At 48.5% G+C, this 18,003-nt stretch overlaps 1 protein-coding gene across 1 annotated transcript in view; it reads right to left on the reverse strand.

Moving 5' to 3' along the window:
• CACNA1E (calcium voltage-gated channel subunit alpha1 E) overlaps positions 1-18,003 on the reverse strand; it is a 387,287-nt gene that overhangs the window by 170,271 nt on the left and 199,013 nt on the right. Inside the window, exons 7-8 of the mRNA XM_059673180.1 lie at positions 16,665-16,817; positions 15,329-15,510 (exon numbers count right to left, since the gene is read on the reverse strand). Coding sequence (XP_059529163.1) covers positions 15,329-15,510; positions 16,665-16,817 — 335 coding nt within the window. The remainder of the gene's footprint in view (positions 1-15,328; positions 15,511-16,664; positions 16,818-18,003) is intronic.

Below are 18,003 nucleotides of genomic sequence, written 5' to 3' on the forward strand. Positions count from 1 at the left end.
GCCCTGCTCTCTCCTCTGTGCTCCCGGTTCATCAGACTCAAGTCCTCAAGCACTAGCTCCTCATGACATCTCTAGCTTGGATAAACAATAGGCATTAAACAGGCATCTCCAATTTAACATATTTCCCAACTGAACCGCTGACCCTGCCCAACTAACCTATCCCTTCTCTAGGCCCCCGTCTTGGTAAATGGCACCGCTGTTAACACATTAATGTAACCGAGGAGCCCTCACTGGTCCCTGCCTCTGTGTCTTATGCAACATTAAATCCATGAACAAGTCCTACCAGCTCTACCTCCAACACACATCCCAATCTGACCACTGTTCACCGCCGCCGGCATGACCATCCCAGACTCACCACCACTGCCTTCTAACCACATCCACTCCCGCTCCACTGGGGCCAGCTCTCCCTAGCAGCCAGAATAATCTTTCAGCGTAGATTGTGTCACTTATCTGCTCAAAATACTTCAAAGATTTCCATTCAAATGCAAAACAAAACCCAAGGAGACCCACTGTGCTCCGGCCCTGACTCTCTCCCTGATGCCTTCCCTCTCCACACCCATCTTGGAGTGCTTTTCGTTCCTTGAACCCTCCAAGCAACCACTTTGCCAAATATGCCACTGGGAGGTTCCCTGCGAAGCCCAGAATGAGGCCATTGTCACAGCACTCGAGCCACAACACGTCATCACGGCATCCAATGCACACAGTCCGTCTGCTCTCCTCGAGGGTGGGAACATCTGTTTCACCATCAGCACTGAGCACAGGCCCTGGCAGTCGGGAGGCACTCTACAGTTTGGGGGTAACTGGAGTTGAACTGAGTTGCCCAATCACCTACCAACTCCCACGCTGCTCTAGCCGATGGCAGCAGGGAGTAATGGAAGAGCCTGGGCTTTTCTAGTTAGGTTCCGATCCAGGCTTTCCACCTTAATAGCTGTACAACCTTGGGCAGGTCACTTCACTTCTCTTTGCCTCAACCTTCTCATTTGTCAAACAAGGAACCAGCAGAGCCCACCACAGGATCACTGAGGAATTACAGCTCTTACATGTAAAGGGCCCAACAGTGCCCGGCACACAGGAGGTAGAAGATAAATAAATGGCAGCTACTATTATTACTCATGTGCTCCTGTCTCTCATCTCTCTTTTGGGCATTACTTAATCTTCAAAAAGGTCCCAACAAAGTGTGTTTTGTTCTGAGAGAGGAGAAGGAACACAATGAGAACGACATAAAGATGTATGAATGGAAGGAGTGACAGACTGAAGCCATGGGAAGCAAGATGACTGACAGCAGCAAGAGACGCCCTTTCTCCTCACAAGCCAACCTCCGCTCTGCACCGCACTGCCCATGGCTGCAGATGCCACAGAGGCGCCGAGTCCCCACAGAGGGCATAGCTGCTCTGAGTGCCAGGGTGGGTCTCATAGAAGAGATGGGTCACCACAGCAGAAAAGGATACGCAAGCTCTTCCAAATTAGAACAGGAATTTAATTAAACCGGGAGAGAAACGAAAGATGGGGAGATGATTAAAGCCCAGGATATTTCCTTCCTTGGAGGCGAGGGGAGGAGGCAGGGCAGAGCTAGAATTCACCCCCTCTCATGCCCTGCCCCTTTCCTCCCTGCCCCTCCCGCCCTCCCCTCCACACCCCTCCTTCTCCCTCCTCTTTGGACATCTAGACCCCCAAGCCCCAAACCAGCCTGTGCAAAGCTCCCCCTCAAGACATATGTGCTGCTGACTCATGCTCCCAGCTTGTGACAAAGCTTGAACCTTTGAATGCCTCAGTTATTACCTTTTCTCACTCTTTCTACTTCATCTTGCTTCACGTTATGAATTATGTACAGTACTTCTGGTGCTCAAGAAAGACCCTTTATCAAATCGGTACAAAGGAGAATTTGTGAGCGATTCTGATCCACCAAGTGCTGCTGGAGATGACAAAGAGCTGCCCAGACCTGCAGGGAGCTGAGCTTGAATGTGCACGCATAGGCGCACGCCTGGGCGGATGAGACCCCTGAATCCGCGTCTGGGTCCAGTGACCACAGTAGGCCCTGAGGACACTCCTTACCTGGCTGCCTCTGTTAGGGTGCACAGGCCCGGCACATTTGTGATCATGTCAGGCACCAAACCTGTGGGGTAGCTCACTGCAGACTGTGAAAACTGCAGTGCTAGGCCAGGCCTTCATTTATTTAGAAATTGTAAATCCAGATACATCCCCAGGTGGCTACTTCCCAAGTGCCAGAGACAGAGAAAGCTCTAGAAGATCCTTTAGCCCAGGAGCTCCAGGTATGCAAGCCCCACAGCACACCTGTGCCGGACCCTCCTGATGGGAGGACCCCACATTGTTTTCTTGGGCCCCTTCCTCTGAGTCTCCTCATCCCAACCTCCCACTTTTCTTCCTCTTTGCCGTGCACTCGTCCACTTCCCCCCTTGCTGAAGACGCCTGCGATCCAGTTTAAATAACCTGCTTTGCAATTTATTTAGCCCTAATGCAATAAATAACTTGGTACAAAAGAGAGGCATGCGCCCTCGCTCTCGCTGTCACACACACACACACACACACACACACACACACACACACACACACAGACTAAACACAGGCAATTACTCTGCGGTAACCTCTCCCAGGCCCCGTGTGCTGACAGTCACAGCTGCTTCTAGGAGCTCAGGGTGGCAGGTAAGGTTCCCATTCCTGGGTAGATTCAGGTCCTGAGGGAAGACCAAGGCTGCTGGCTCAGTGAGGCAAGGGACTCTGTAGTTCCAGGAGGTGCCCTGGATGCCCGCCTCTCTGGGGAGCATGATCTTTTTAAATGTATATATTTTTATTGATTTCAGAGAGGATAGGAGAGGAAGAAAGAGATAGAAACATCAATGATGAGAGAGAATCATTGATTGGCTGCCTCCTGCATGCCCCCAACGGGGATTGAGCCCGCAACCCGGGCATGTGCCCTGACTGGGAATTGAACTGGTGACCTCCTGGTTCATAGGCCGATGCTCAACCACTGAGCCACACTGGCTGGGCCTGCTGTTTTTATACAAATTACTCAGGAAATGGCTCAAAAAAGGTCATAGCGTTATGATGATCTGTGCACAGAGGAAAGAGAAAGATGCCAACAATGCTTTGAATATATATTCCACTTTTCTTCCAAGGGACCCAGTTGGTTATATCTGTCAAAACACACTGAAGGACGACAGATAGAAAATGTGCATTGTGGACTCAATAATAGAAACCCTAACATAACTGTTCAAAAGCGTCAAGTATTTTAAAAATACCTTAGATTTCTAGAGCATATCTCAGTGCACAAAGCACTCTCACATCGGCATGCTTACTTAATTCTTACAGTCGTGATATGAACTTAGTACTGAAGTGGTGCTCTGATGTCACAGAAGAGGAAAATGCGTCTCATTGAGGTCACGTGACTTGCCCAAGATCACAGTGTGGGGGCGGGGGGTTAGTATAAAACAAAGCCTGGACTCGAACCCAGTCTTCTGAGCACAATTTAATGTCCAACACTGCCTAGTCCTATGGTACTCACCGTACCAGCCTAATCAGTCTGCTAAGATATTCATTCTTCGGTGACACGTCACATAAGCAACTAGTAATTCCTGTTGAAATTAATGTAAAAAGTTCAACGTCGCCAGAATGACAAAAAGAAAACTCAAGCACCAAGCTGACAGCCAAACTGTGCGTCCACAAATAAGTTACTTATATCCATATAATTACATTAATGGATTAATCTATTAGCTAAATAAAATCCACATTACCACACGCTGTTTTAGCTTTCACAGATCAGAGACTTTTCACGAAATGAAAACGAAAGAATTCAGGCTGGCAATAGGCTTGTTTACTTTGTATTTTGCCAAGAAAGACCACTGTCATTTTTTTTTTAATTCACCTTCAAGTTGAACAAATTTAGTCGTGAAAAACTATAGTGTCATTATTTTCTCATTATGCCAATCTGGTGAAAACTTTATCAAGGGCTCCGTCCCAGCCACTCGGAAACGCCCTGCAGATAAATGTCAGGTCTGCCCTGCTGAGTGCGAAGCGCAGACCCGAACCCACCTCAGAATTCGGCCGTGGCTGCGGCACCAGCACTGCACCGGCCAGTCCCAGGCTGTGCAAGTTAGCAAGAGCAGGGATGAACACTTAATGGTATTCAACAGCCATTTTCATACCAAATACAGGTATGTTTTTCAACATGTACATAATAGAAACAACACTATTTCTAAGCCAAAGCACATGTTATGAGAACACCCAGGACACGGAACAGGAAACATGATGCGAGAATTTGCCTTCTGTGTCCCTGAAGGAACCAGCCATTCTCTTTGAATAGGAAAAACAACAACAACAACAAAAAAAAAACCCTGCTCACTTAGCAGAACCAAGTCTTTACCTGCACAGCTCACTGAAGCAAAAAGTCATAAAAAGATCACTCGCACAGGAGGGCCGAGTGTGTTTTGCAAAGCGCTTTCGTATGTTTTAGCTCATGTGATTGCTACAAGACTCTGGTGGTAGAAACAGCAGGCGGTATGACCCCTATTACTAACGACTACACGAATGCACATTTATTTACTCAGCGAGTGGACACTTAGGAAGAGAGGCGTGTTGCCTGCAATGGCGGGGCTTGTGGCAGAGGGGATCTAGTGGCCGTGTCCTGATCCTCACTGTGGGTACTGGATATCAAGCTGATATTCACAAAGTAAAAAGAAGAGCTTGTAAAAGGGTCCGAGTCAAAGGTGGATTCAGCAAGAGGGTGATTGAAGAAACAAACTTGTGGGGGAGGGAGGGAGTCTTCAACTTGGGTGCTGTTTGGTCATGTTTCATCACAGAGGCAAGGCATTGCTTCTTCTTCCTTCTGCCCCAGATCCCTAACCATCTCCCAGATCACCTAGGTATGGGTCTCTTTAAGAGTATTTCAGAGCCAGGTTCCAAGCCAGAGAGGCCAACTGTGTCACAGGAGCAAACTGCTAATTACACACCAACCCTCCGTAAACACTCGAATAAATCACCATCCTGCTGATGGTTGGTTTTCTCCTTCTACCTGTCACAGGAGGCAGGGAGGTGGGCTGGAGTGGAGCAGGGAGAGCAGCCAGCAGTGATGGGGGCGACAGCCAGGGTTGGCGTGAGCAATGCCCCCTGCTGACAGCAGCTCACTCATCTGAACACAGAACCCTGCTGCCCGTGCTGAGGCCCCTCTGCCGGGTCCTAAGGGCACTCGGTGCAGTCAGAGCATCGGTGGACACTCACTGAACACTTACCCAGCTCTGGGGACACGTGCCTGAGGCAGGCTGCGGAATGGCATTTCGATAGGGAAGAGGAGAGAGGAACCTAACAGACAACAACCAGTAGGGGACTCTGGGAAAAGCCAGGTGAGGGCTACTAACATTGGATCTGGGGGAGCGGGCTCAGAGGAAAGGTCTCTTCTCCTTTGAATTTCTCAGGGACAGTCAGGGAAGACTTGGTGGAGGAATAGACGCCAAAGTTTTAGAGCAAACACTGAGCTCAGGTAATTCAAAGAGCATGGATGCTAGACCGGCAACGATGCAAATAAAAGGTACAAAGTGGCCAGGCTGAGAGACGGTCTGATCTGTACAGCGGGCAGCGGGAGAGGAAGCTTCGCCTCTCTGCAGTGGGTGAGTGGTTGTCACATGATGGTCTGAATGATAATGTGACACCACAGTGCTTCCTATGTGCCATCTCATCTCAATCCTCACAACTTGACGAGGTAGGTGCCATAATCACCCTCACTTTACAGGTAGGGAAAGGGAGGCTTCGAGGTGAGGTAAACTGCCCAAGTCACACAGGGAGGAAAGGGAAAGATGGAACCCGAATTCCTAACCCCTGGTATCCCACAGAAATCATTGTTTTTAAACAAGATCTTCCTCAGAACCACTTACAAAATGCATATCACTTACAAACATGGACACCTTCTGGCATAAAAGTATTTAACATAAATATGTTTATAATGATAATAGAAAACATTTATTTGATGTAGCATCGATCACTCCAAATATGAGCATGTTTTTAGGAGGGGAGAACATGTGAAGCCGGGGTGAGAGGTGACTGCTGCGAGTCCCAACTCAGCTTTGGCATCCGGTTTACTTCTGTATTTTGTTTTAGCTTCACGGTACTGAGAAAACCCTGAATCACACAGAAGAGCTAGAGTGTGCTCACTTATATCACTTGATGTGAGCAAACAAGCTCAGGCCTGACTTTTTTAAAAGACTAACACAGACCACACATTGTCTAATCAATAGCACATTGACACCAAGTTCAAATGAAGGCGGAGATAACAAAGAAGCTTTACAACAAGGTCTGCACGGAACGGAATGAAGCCGGCGTGACCACGGGTGGTCTCCGGGGGCGAGAATTTGGTCTCTACCACATGGATTATGTGTGACTTTTTAAATTAGGGTGGCTTTCTTTTTGCAATGTTCTACTTCCTCAATTCTAAGGTATACCTTTCTTCACAACAGAAGGTTTTTGAGCTCATATATAGGCATGTGTAACATGCAGAATGTAGTAGGGTTTTTGTGCTGTTATTATGCTGGGGTCCAACCCCAGCAGGTCCAGGGGTCCCCAAAGGTGTGGACGGAGTTGGCGAAGAAGGAAGGACACAGAGACAGTGTTCAGTTGATCAGCAGCCTAGCCAGGATCTCCAGCCAGGATCTCCAGCCAAGTTCTGGTCTGGATCTCCAGAGAGGTTCTGCTTAGGATCTCCAGTCAGGTTCTGTGTCCATGTTCTCTTGCTAGGTTCTCCAGGTTCTCCAGCCAGGTTCTGTAGCCATGTTCCCTCGCTAGGTTCTCCAGCCAGGTTCTGTCCAGGTTCTCCAGCCAGGTTCAGTCACCAGGTTCTAGTCAGGTTCTCTTGCCAATTTCTGCAGTCAGGTTCAGTCCAGGATCTTTTGCCATGTTCTCTCCAGCGAAGTTCTTCTGTCTTCTAAGTTCTGTGTAGGTTCTGTCTTCTGAATTCTGTCTCTTGTTGTCTTGTTGCATCTGTATTTATACCAGTTGATTCCAATCCTATCAATCTCTATTCCAAAGGTTAGGGCGTTTCTTATCTCCATTCCAGGGAGTAAAGATTATGTAGCTTAAGCATGATTGTTCGTAGTTAAAATGATTAATTACCCGCCTGGCACTTAGTTAAGAGGTTTTATTCCCTCCCTAACTTCAGGGGAAAATCCCTACCTGGGGATTCAACCTTTCTCGGAGAGGTGACCTTGGTTAAAACACAGCGCCAAGAAGGTGAGCAAACATATTAAGAACCGTATGCTATATATGCCAGGTCCCTTGAAACAGCAAGGATGGACCGGCTCCCGGCATTATTAGATTTGTAGTAGGTCTTATCAGGGCTGTATATCTTGGATTCAAGACAATGTGGCAGTAAAAAGATCTATTTCAAAAACAGAATTTGAGACAAATGTTGTAGAAGCCACAAAGCCATCTACGGATCTCTGCCGGCAAGTCCCCTGCTCAGGGCAAAGGGCAGTGACCTGGGGATAGGAGATGGGAGAAGGAGAGACCCAGAGGGCAAGGGACGATGGCAATGTCAGTGGGCCTTGGCCCTCTTCCCTGAGATACCCCTGCGCATCCATCACTTTATATTAGACAAATGCTGAATCCAGTTTGACCTCATGGAAACCCGTCCAGTGGGGCAGGGGGCAGGGCGAAGGCTCTTTCTTCAGTATTTTCTCCACTTTGCTACCCGACTTGCCCTCCCCAAGCCTGGTAATGAAGGTCACGTGGAACAGTGGCTCTCAAACGTCAGCGGCCTCAGAACCACAGGGGAGCTTGTTACAAACACAGGGTCCTTCTTCCCCCTCTGGGGCTGCTGGATCCTCAGATCCAGGAAGAGCCCAGGAATCTGCAATGACACTGATTGCCCCCAAGCGATTCTCAGATGGGCCACACGGAAAGGGCTCAATAAATACTTTTCCAGAGAATGATAAATTGAGGGGAAAATGAACAGAGACCTCTTGGCTTGCCCAGTGTGCCAGCGACAGGCACGGTGCCATCCCTGTCTGGGGAGATTCTGTAAGGATTTGGGTCCCAGAGTGAGCCAGTGGAAAGTGTCTGAAACAGCCACTGAGTCACCAACGCACCACTTCAGTCCATTTCTGCCCTTTAATCCTAAGGCCAGGTTTCGACTCAAAACAGAGAGATTAAGACCTGAGACCGCGTGACGCGTCAGGCACCCGAGGCCTCTGGTCGCAGATCAGAAATTAAACTGCATATTAGAGTGGGCTAAAGAACGGAACCCTGAGCCAGCCTGATGGCTCTGCTCAGGCCCGACTTGGAGACTGGCCTGGTGCGTGGTGTGAAATTCAGGCACCCGATCAGGAGGCAAACTTAGCATATTTGGAATAAGCCCCAAACACGAGGGCCTCTCTGGTTTGAAGAATTATTAAGATGGATAGGAAAGAGTAGGAATAATTTCAGGGCGGAGGCAGCTACCCATGGAAAAACATGTGTGAAGGAGAAAGAGAAAACCACAGTTTCTTCCCACGGGGGGAGGACTGTGGTCCAGGCTCCCGGCCCAGCAGGGTTGAGAGAGAGGACAAGTAATTAGCATGGAGAACAGGCTGCCAGAGGCAGCAGCAGAAGCTGCAAGCGTAAATGTGTTTAATAAAGATGTAGACAGACACTCCGAGGAGGAAAACAACGTGACAGAGGACAAGCCTGTGAGGAACATGGGTGGGCCTGGTGGGCGTCAGTCCCCAAATGTTCCCCCAAGTTAGTGTTCTGAACCGGGCTGGAGCGAGGCGCCCAGGAGTGCCACCTTCAAGGGCTCAGGAGGTGTGCGGACCGTTCCGGGCGCAGCTTACTCTGCACCTGGGCACACACTCACCTCGTTCATTCACTTTACACACTCATTCTGCTTCTGCTGGAGGCAGTCTGAGCAGATTAGAAATCAGAACGTTTGGTTTCAGAACTCACTTCCTACTTCCTCTGTGCAACAAGACAGGTTTCTCAACTTACTCCACAGATGGAATTTGTCCAGGAGATTCAAGAATAATATTCCCAAAAGGGCCTGCAATCCAATTTATTCTACTCCCTTTCCACATTCTCTGCCCCAAGCCCACTGCCATGCTAAGCGCCTAGCCTGGACCCTCTGGCACATTGTTGCACTCCCCTGGCAAAAGCATTCTGGTTAAAGCCAACTCTCCATCTACGTCCTGCCTGAACCTCAGTGGCCAAATGCGGCTGGAGGCAAACACATCGCAATCCCTGGTCTCACTGTAACCTCGTCACCACTAACCCCCAATGGGCCCTGAATACTGGACGGCATCATATCCCCCCTCCACTTACTCCCTCACTCTCCTAGAAAACGATTTCACACCTTCTCCTCAAACTTCTAACATCCTCTTCCTCTCACCCTCTGCTAAGGTCCTTACTTCCTATTTCATTGAGAAAATAGAAGCACCAGGAGAATTTCCACAAGCTACCATCCCCACGTCTGCATGCCAACACCGAGACCCTGCGCCTTCCCTCCGGGCTGTGATAAAGTGTGGAGCTCCACGCAAGCCCAGCCCCCAACGTGGGCTCTGATAGCTCAAGCCCATCCCCTGTCATCTGCTTTAGGAGGTGGCTCCACCAGCTGCCTATCCTCTCCTTCATCATCAGTGATTTTTGATCTTCAAGGACTCATTCTCATCAGCAAATGAATGGCATTTCCTCCTGCCCCATTTTCTCTGCTTCCCTTCCATCTAAAATTCAACACAAAGGTCTGTACTCGCTGTTTCCAAGCCTTTTTGAAACCGCCTCCAATCAGGTATCCAACCTTCAACTCCATTCAAACAGCTCCCAGTCCCTGAAGGTGGTTCCTCAGCTGTCATCGTAGGTGACCCATTGGCAGCATTTGACTCCAGTATCACCTGTCTCCTCTTTCCTGAAGCCCTCTTTGCATTTGGCCTCCAGGTTGGCACACTCCCTGACTTTCACCTCTCCTCCGTGATAACTCCTCAGCTCACCAACATATTAACCTTGAATTTCACTTTTGGACCCTCTTCTCTCCCAATAGTTACAGATTCACTTCCTTTCTGTCTTACCCAGTCTTGTGACTTTCAATACCATCTACACACTGAAAACTCCTGCCTAGACTTCTACCCTCATCTCGTTTATTCAACTCCCTCCTGACACCACCATGTCATGAGCATCGCAAATTCTTCATTCATGTCCAAACTCAAGTCTTAATCTTCCTCCCAACCTATATCACTTCTCAGCCTTCATGGGGGAAGGGGACAGACTAACTTCCAGGATCCACCTGTCAGCCCCCCTGTGTATAAGGCAAGTCACAGATGAACAGACACTAGTATCAGATTCCAAGGGTCACCTGTATGGCAGGGTCCAAGACTCCTGCAGGGACACGGGAACAGGGCAGTGCAGACAGGGACGTGGGGAAAGACAAGCCTATTCTAGAGCATGGCTAATCCTGGACACAGGAATCTACGCATTTTACGAACCATATTCCTGATCTGAGGTCAGCTTGTGCACTTACTGCTCTAGCACCATAGGATGATGGGAGGCTCCGGCGCCCTATTTGTCAAGTGAGTTTTACATAAGTTCTGTTCCCGGGGCATGTGGAGGAGGTGGGCAAGGGGGGCTGAGCAGAGATGTGCAAACACACTCCCTGGTCTTATGGACCCCAGAACCAGGGGCGTTCTCTGTAGATACCATAAAACCAGAGAAGCTTCTGAAGTTGGAGATGGCATTTTCTTCATCAATCTCGGATATGGTATTACTCTTAGGCATGCCACACATAAGCAAAATGTCAACGAGGCAAAAGTGAGTCGCTGTTCACCATTTAACAAATATTAACCGTGCGCAGCTGGGAATAGGCAACTTAAAGGAGAGCCATAGGCATGTTACAGACCAAAGGGCTCCTGAGGACTCAGGAAGACTCTTGGAAAGCATCCAGACTATAGTTGCCTCTTCTTGCCAAAAGCCAGTAAAAGCTATAAAAATCTCTTCCACCCCAGCAGCATGGAGCGTCCCGGGCAGTCATAACAGATGCAGCTGGCGTACCTGCATCGCTGGAGAAACAGCAGGTCTCCAAGAAATGTCTGTATCTGCATAAGTTTATCAACACCAAGTGAGGAGAGAAATAGCTCAAGCTACAGAAATAGAGGTGAAAAAATACTGGACTTTAAGAGCCCAGATGAGAGGAAATATGAACAGAGACTGGAAAGCTCTGCAACCTGTATGTGTCCTCATAACACAAACAGCAGATGACACACACCCAGGATGACGACAGGGAAATAAGACCAGAATCAGGAGAAAGCCAGTTCTCAGAGTCCCATCTGGCCCAGGTGATGAGGGGTAGAAGCTAATTCCTGAGCCACAGTCGCATCTGTAGAGGGAACAGCATAGATTGGAGAGAACATATTGTATTGGCGAAGGAGCCCCTATCCAGATTAGGAGAAATACCTGAATTAAATTTGTAAGAAGAGGGGAGACTTTGCAAATTGAGGAGACTTTTGTTTGGAGAGACAGTCAAAACAGGAAGAAGCAGCCAGCGGAACCACACACTGCTTTGCATTCTTCCTACCACAAGAGGAGAGGGAAGCCAAGAATACAGTTGGAGTTTGACCAAGCAGAGTGGAAATTTTGGTAGAGACTAGCTTGAGCATGGAGGACTCGGGTTGCCATGGCAATGAGAACCTTCCTGCCCCTTTTACAATAATGCATTATAAGGAATAAGCTGCATGCAAATGAAGTTAAGAGTAATCAGTGGCAGGGCACCACAAGGTCACGGGAGGCATTTAGGAAGAGTCTGTGGAGCAGATAAGCGATGCAAACACAGAAAAGCACTTAAGTTGTATAGGAAAAGGTTAGGCTGAGTCTACATGCTTGCCAGAGCTTCTATGTACAGAGTAAACTTGAAGGCTCTCCTACTGGTCTGGGCATAATTGGCGCCAATAAATCTCCCATATTTGTTGCTGCCAGTGAATAGAAGAGGTGCTGGACCAGGAACTAGGAGCTCCCCTTTTCCTTGTGGCTGGTATGAGGAAATAGCAGCTGGATGCATTGAGCCTTCCTAGAATGGGTGGCAGAAAAGAGACATCAATCTACATTTGTACCTTATGGTGATGGTGGTGGTGATAATGGCACAGTGAGCGATTTCTGGATCTGTGGAAACATACATATATAGACATGTATTTATAATACTAAGTTGACGAGTTGTTCATTGTTCATTCCATGGTGTGCAACCAGTTCTAATACATATGCAAAATGTTGTCATTACAAAGCTCTGAGTTGATATTAAAAGAAGAAAACTACGCAGGTAGTGTTGACATGGACTACCAGAATCTGCGATTTTCAGCCAAGATCCCAGGCATCTCTCATCTCACACTTTCTTTTAATGGGCAAGAGCTCACTGAAAGGGTTAGTAGGTAAATTAGCCTGTACTATTTAAGTCATTTTTCTCCCACTCCCTGACCCTCTTTCCTGTTCCTTTAATTTTTGGGGAAATTAAAAGCTTACATGATATAAATTAAAAGCCCTGTGCCCACCACTAGGAAGGGACCAGTACGCTGAACCTACTGCCCCAGGAGGAGACAACCTAACTCCAGAGCATGTGTCTGCTCCTAGCAGAGAGCACCGCCTGGGGCTGCTTCACACCCCAGTTCCCTGCTCAGATGAAGCCCAGCCTTTGCTGGCCCTCTCTTCCCAGGGAGCCGGACTTGGTCCTTGTGCCACTGGCTAAAAACGGGAGCCTTTCCCATCCAACTTCTCCTGAATCGAGGTGTAGTCATCCACCTCACTATGGCCACCGCCTCTGCTGTGGACTCCTGGCTCCGTGCCCTGCCCCTAGATCCAAGGCTTTGGAAAGTGATGTCATCTCAAAGTGGACATGAGGTCATTCTGCCCATGAGCAGCCAGCAGCTTTTTGGAAACCAGCCCTACAGCTCAACTAGCTCCCTCGACCCTGGATCCAGTCACGGGGTAGCAGGAGGCATTCAGTACAATGCAGTTCAATGGCTGGTGGGCTGGCTGGGAGCCCATGAGTGACAGGTTTCAGAGGATCTGCAGCTTGACCTCCTCCTCCCCACTTCCTTGGTGGCACAAAACTATAGACGAGAGCAGGGTTAGTCAGTCTGTGTGACCCCCATACATATGTTGGGTAGATAACTAGGGAGAAATGGGAATGTGAAGAGAGCACCATGAGAGCAGGGATCATGGTACTCGTTTTCTCCCTGTTTTCCTAATTCCTCGCATAGTGCTTGCAATGTAGTAGATGCTCACTTAATATGTGTTTAATGAATGAACAAAGAAACTAATGGAAGTGATGAGTGTTTCTTCATCTGTGTTCCTGCCTGTCTCAATACCCTCTGAGCCTTGGCTCTGGAGGACCAACAGGTCACGCCTGTATCTCCAAAAGCAACACTTCTCCTTTCAGGCTTTCCATGCATTTATCACATCACTTAGGTGAGTCTACACATATAATTGAATTACATCACTCCCACAGCCCCACTAATGACACCCGCCACTGTGGGGCCAGTGCTGTCATTCCCAGAGGCGCCTGGCTGATCCGAGTGACATGGCCTCAAAACATCCTTCACATCTCCAATGAGGAGTGACAGCACTCATCCATCTTGCCTTTCTTCCCTCCTTCCTGCCACCCCACCACAGCTGGCAAGAATCCCAGAGTGTCCTCAAGGTCTTTCTAGGTCACACGTAACCCCTGGGCTTGCTGGGTCCTGGGACTTCCTCACTGTCCATTCGACCTCTAGCTCAACAGCCTGTGACTCCGTTTCTGCCAGCTCCATCCTGCCTTGCTCAGCCTGTATGGGGCTGGATCCAGGTGAGTGATGGACATTCACTAAGCACCTATTTTACAGGCTTTACGCAAACCCTGGCTCCTTGGGCACTACAATCTGGTGGAGTCTCTCCTGAGATTGAACATTTCCTTTCCCTCCAGTACAGATTATGCCCAGAGCACCTTCTAAAGGGGCTTTGCATAAGCCACACTCTGCCCCACCTAAAACATTCTATGCAATGAAACTAGGTTAAAGGAAACAGAGGGCACCTTAGGGTAATGGCAGCTGTGGGAATGCAGGTAAGAGGAATGAGCGTTCCAAAGGTACCTGACTGCGGGTGGGCTGGCTGGCTGCATAAGAGGGTACAGACCTTTGGAAGCACCTACTCACAAAGGCAACTTGCTCAAATGGCTTTGCCCACCCAGGCTCCTCGGGCATCAAATGGCACCCACCCCGGACCCTGTGTTATTTTATTTTATTTTTTTAAAAATATATATTAATGATTTTTTACAGAGAGGAAGGGAGAAGAATAGAGAGTTAGAAACATCGATGAGAGAGAAACGTCTATCAGCTGCCTCCTGCAGACCCCCTACTGGGGATGTGTCCGCAACCAAGGTACATGCCCTTGACCGGAATCAAACCCGGGACCCTTCAGTCTGCAGGCCGACGCTCTATCCACTGAGCCAAACCGGCTAGGGCTCCCTGTCCTACTTTAGAACTCAGACCTGCACCACGACTTTCAGTGGTCACCTGCCTACCTTCTGGTCCCATGCAGGAATCCTAACATCCCCGACAGCCAGTCAGTTGTCTTGTGTGCCCACTCAGAACCTTTCCAACATGTCCGATCATATGAATTATGAGGGCACTTGTAAAAAGCTCACCAACTATTCACACCCTGCATAGAAAGGGCCTGCGCATCTGAATATTTCACCAGCATCCCTAGTGAGTCTTACCGTGAGTCTTACAATTAAGTACATTTCTTATGTGCCTATAATGCAGTGGTTCTTGACAGTGGCTGAATGTTAGAATCAGCTAGGAAGCCTTAGAAAAAAAAATCAATGACAGGCCTTTACCCCTAGCTATTCTTATTTAATTTGTCTGGAGTGGAGCCCAGGGGGTGTAAATTTTAAAAGCTCCCAGCTGATTCCAAAGTGCAGCCAGGGTTAAGAACTACGGCAATATCTTTCCAGACCAATGGTAAGTTCTTGGAAGACAGTAACCAAGAAATATGTACCCCTTGGTACCCCTTACCGAACCCCACCACCACATCAAACCTGTTACAGAACATACTCCATAACTGCTGAGTTGATCCGATTTAACTAGCTGTTCATCCATCCAATACACGTTGTAATTTCCTGTATTAAGAAGCTGTGTACTTCCACTTAGCAAGGGGCCAGAAAATGGAGGCTAAGATTTCCCATGATTGAGTACACACACACACACACACACACACACACACACGCTTGCACACATGCAGGCACATCCCCAACCATCCCTTTCCCCAGACGAACCAGCCCAAACAATGCAGAAGCCTCATGCCCCAATTCTGTCCTCTGCCCCCGCCCCTCGCCAGCTCTACTCACATTGTACAGCACGGTGGTCCACCCTTCCATGGTGATGCACTGGAAGACAGTCAGCACAGCAAAGAGGATGTTATCAAACTGGGTGATCCCGTCGTTGGGGCCGATCCAGTCCCTGCATTCATAACCAGCTGGGCAGCCCTGCACGCCACACGGGTGAGGGGGGTCAAATCCTTCTAGAATACCTGCAGGCACATGTGGAGGGAGGGGAGTAAACCACATGGTGTTTAGCATGAGTTGGAAATGACCTCAGGAAGCCACAAGCATGCAACTCGATTTCCCACAGAAAGGTGTGTCCTTCGTTGTCTCAGGCTCCCTCCCATCTCTGGCCTCTCTACACCTCACGCTCCGCATACCACGTGTTCAACCCGGTGTTTCTCAACCTCCTCTGAAAATGGAGTCACTCCTGCACATGGCCCACCTACTCTCCGTGGGCCAGATCCTCTACCATCACCTGTGTACCAGAAATTTACAGGACCGGGTCACACAGAAAGGTCTGAGGTGAAGGCAGAATCTCACTGATTTTCTAAACCTCAGACTCTAGGGTAGATCCTGAGTTCTTTCTGGGCCCCTTGGGGACAATCGTAAGCTACAGTCCCCTTGGTGAGTCTTAAATCTTTTTATTTTTCTGCCCTAAATTCCTGGTCTTGATAAAAGACAAAAATCAGAAATCAAAATCCAAGGTGTAAGGTGTCCTTTAAAGATTCTGTTCATAAAATAAAAAAACACAGTACTAATTGGGCTCCTTCAACCTCTCCCCATCCTCTTTCCTCCTAGGGCACACTACTCAACTTGCCAAGAACAATGAGATACAAAGAGATAAGAATTTGGAGTCTGAGTACCCCACCAGTCCCCAGGGCCCCCTGCCAAGCCAAGCTCAGAGCTGCCGCCATCCCTCCACACTGTGTGTGGGTCACAGCAGAGAGGCGGGAGGTCATGAGATGGACCACAAAGGAAACACGTCTCCATGGAACTCCCAGGTCTCCCTGGCCTGTGGGTTGAAGAGGCCACTGTACACAGGGTCTTTCTTCAGACAGACAGACAGACAGACTCTGACAGCCTCCTGATAGCCATCTGCCATGCATGGGGGAGCTGAGACCTCCTGTTTGACATCCTCCAACTGTAAACCTAGGAGGTTATTAGCTTTGCAATCTCAACAGGGATGTTTAGTCTGGGCTGGTTGGGCGCCAAAAGATCTGCTGACTAGGAAGTTTCTGGTTCTCTTTGTAGGGTTGGAATAGAACAGACTTTTCCAAGCTGTCTCTCATTAAGGCCCTGAAAGGACCCGTGACCCAAGGGGAGAAGAAGGGAAGAAGCAGGGGACAGCCTAGGAGCGCACCTGAATTGTTCGTGAAGCATGCGCGGTGCAGCTTCCCGCTGTAGAACTCCAAGCCAATGATAGCGAACATCAGGATGGCGAAGAAGAGCAGCAGGCCGATCTGCAGAAGGGGCACCATGGCCTTCATGATGGACTTCAACACGATCTGCAGGCCTGGAAGGAAGGGAAGAGGATGGCAAACGGGGCCTCACCTGGCACCCCTGCCAGCGCGGGCTCAGTCTCCCCTCTCCCAGGAGGAGGGCGAGTGGTGCAGGGAAAAGAACCATTGGTCCTGAAATGCCAAGACCGTCTGCAAAGGGATAACCAGGACAGTCAAGCCAAACTGCCATCCTGAATTCCCGCACGGATCAGTCCCTTCCTCCTCCTCACCCTGACCTTGTACATGCCTATTGCCTTGCATTTATTTCCCGTGTTGTCCTTCAGGCTCCTCTTGTAGGTTACACTCATTACAATGAGCCTGTGAGTCCTCGCCCTGCTGGGCTATGAGTCTTGTGAGAGCAAGGTCAGAGTTCATCTTCCCCATCCTCCTATCTCAGCCCCGGCCATCCCAGTCGCTGCTGTGAGAGCAGACTTAGTGTAACCAGTATTCATAAAATTTCTCTGACCCGGAAATTGTACTTGTAGGATTCTAGTCTAAGAAAATAACCAGAGATGTGAATAAGATCGAAGCAAAAAGATGTCTGCCCCAGCACTATTCCCAGTTGGGAGGAAAAACTGCAAATAGCCTAAATATCCAGCAACACAGCAATGGCTAAACAAGTCATGACCCCTATGACAGACTATAACACAGGTTTTAAAATTATATTTTGGAAGAATTTTTATTGTCAGGAAAATTGAATACTTATGGCAGGATCTAAAACTATATGTACAGTATGATCACAATTATATTTAAAATGTACAGGAAAAAATATACAGAAATGTAAAAAGTTATTTCTGGCCCTGGATGGTGGCTCAGTCGTTAGAACATCGGCCCTCGCACCCAAGGGTCTGGGATTTGATTCCCAGTCAAGGGCATGTACCTGGGTTGCAGGTTCGATTCCCAGCCCCAGTCAGGGCGTGTGTGGGAGGCAACCAATGGATGTTTCTCTCTCTCTCTCTCTCTCTCTCCCTTGCCTCCTTCCCTCCCTTCCACTCTCTCTCTAAAAAAAAAAAAAATAAGTCAATGGAAAAAAATATCCTCAGGAGAGGATTAACAAAAAAGAAAAAGTTATTTCTGATAAGATAATGGGAGCTTTTCATTTTCATGTTATATCACTTCATGTATTTCCCCAAGTTTCTATAAAGATCTTTCATTATGTTTAAATCTGGAAAAAAAAAAAAAGCTGCTAAATTTCAAAAA

The sequence above is a fragment of the Myotis daubentonii genome, chromosome 18, assembly GCF_963259705.1.
Source record: "Myotis daubentonii chromosome 18, mMyoDau2.1, whole genome shotgun sequence".
Classification (NCBI taxonomy): domain Eukaryota; kingdom Metazoa; phylum Chordata; class Mammalia; order Chiroptera; family Vespertilionidae; genus Myotis; species Myotis daubentonii.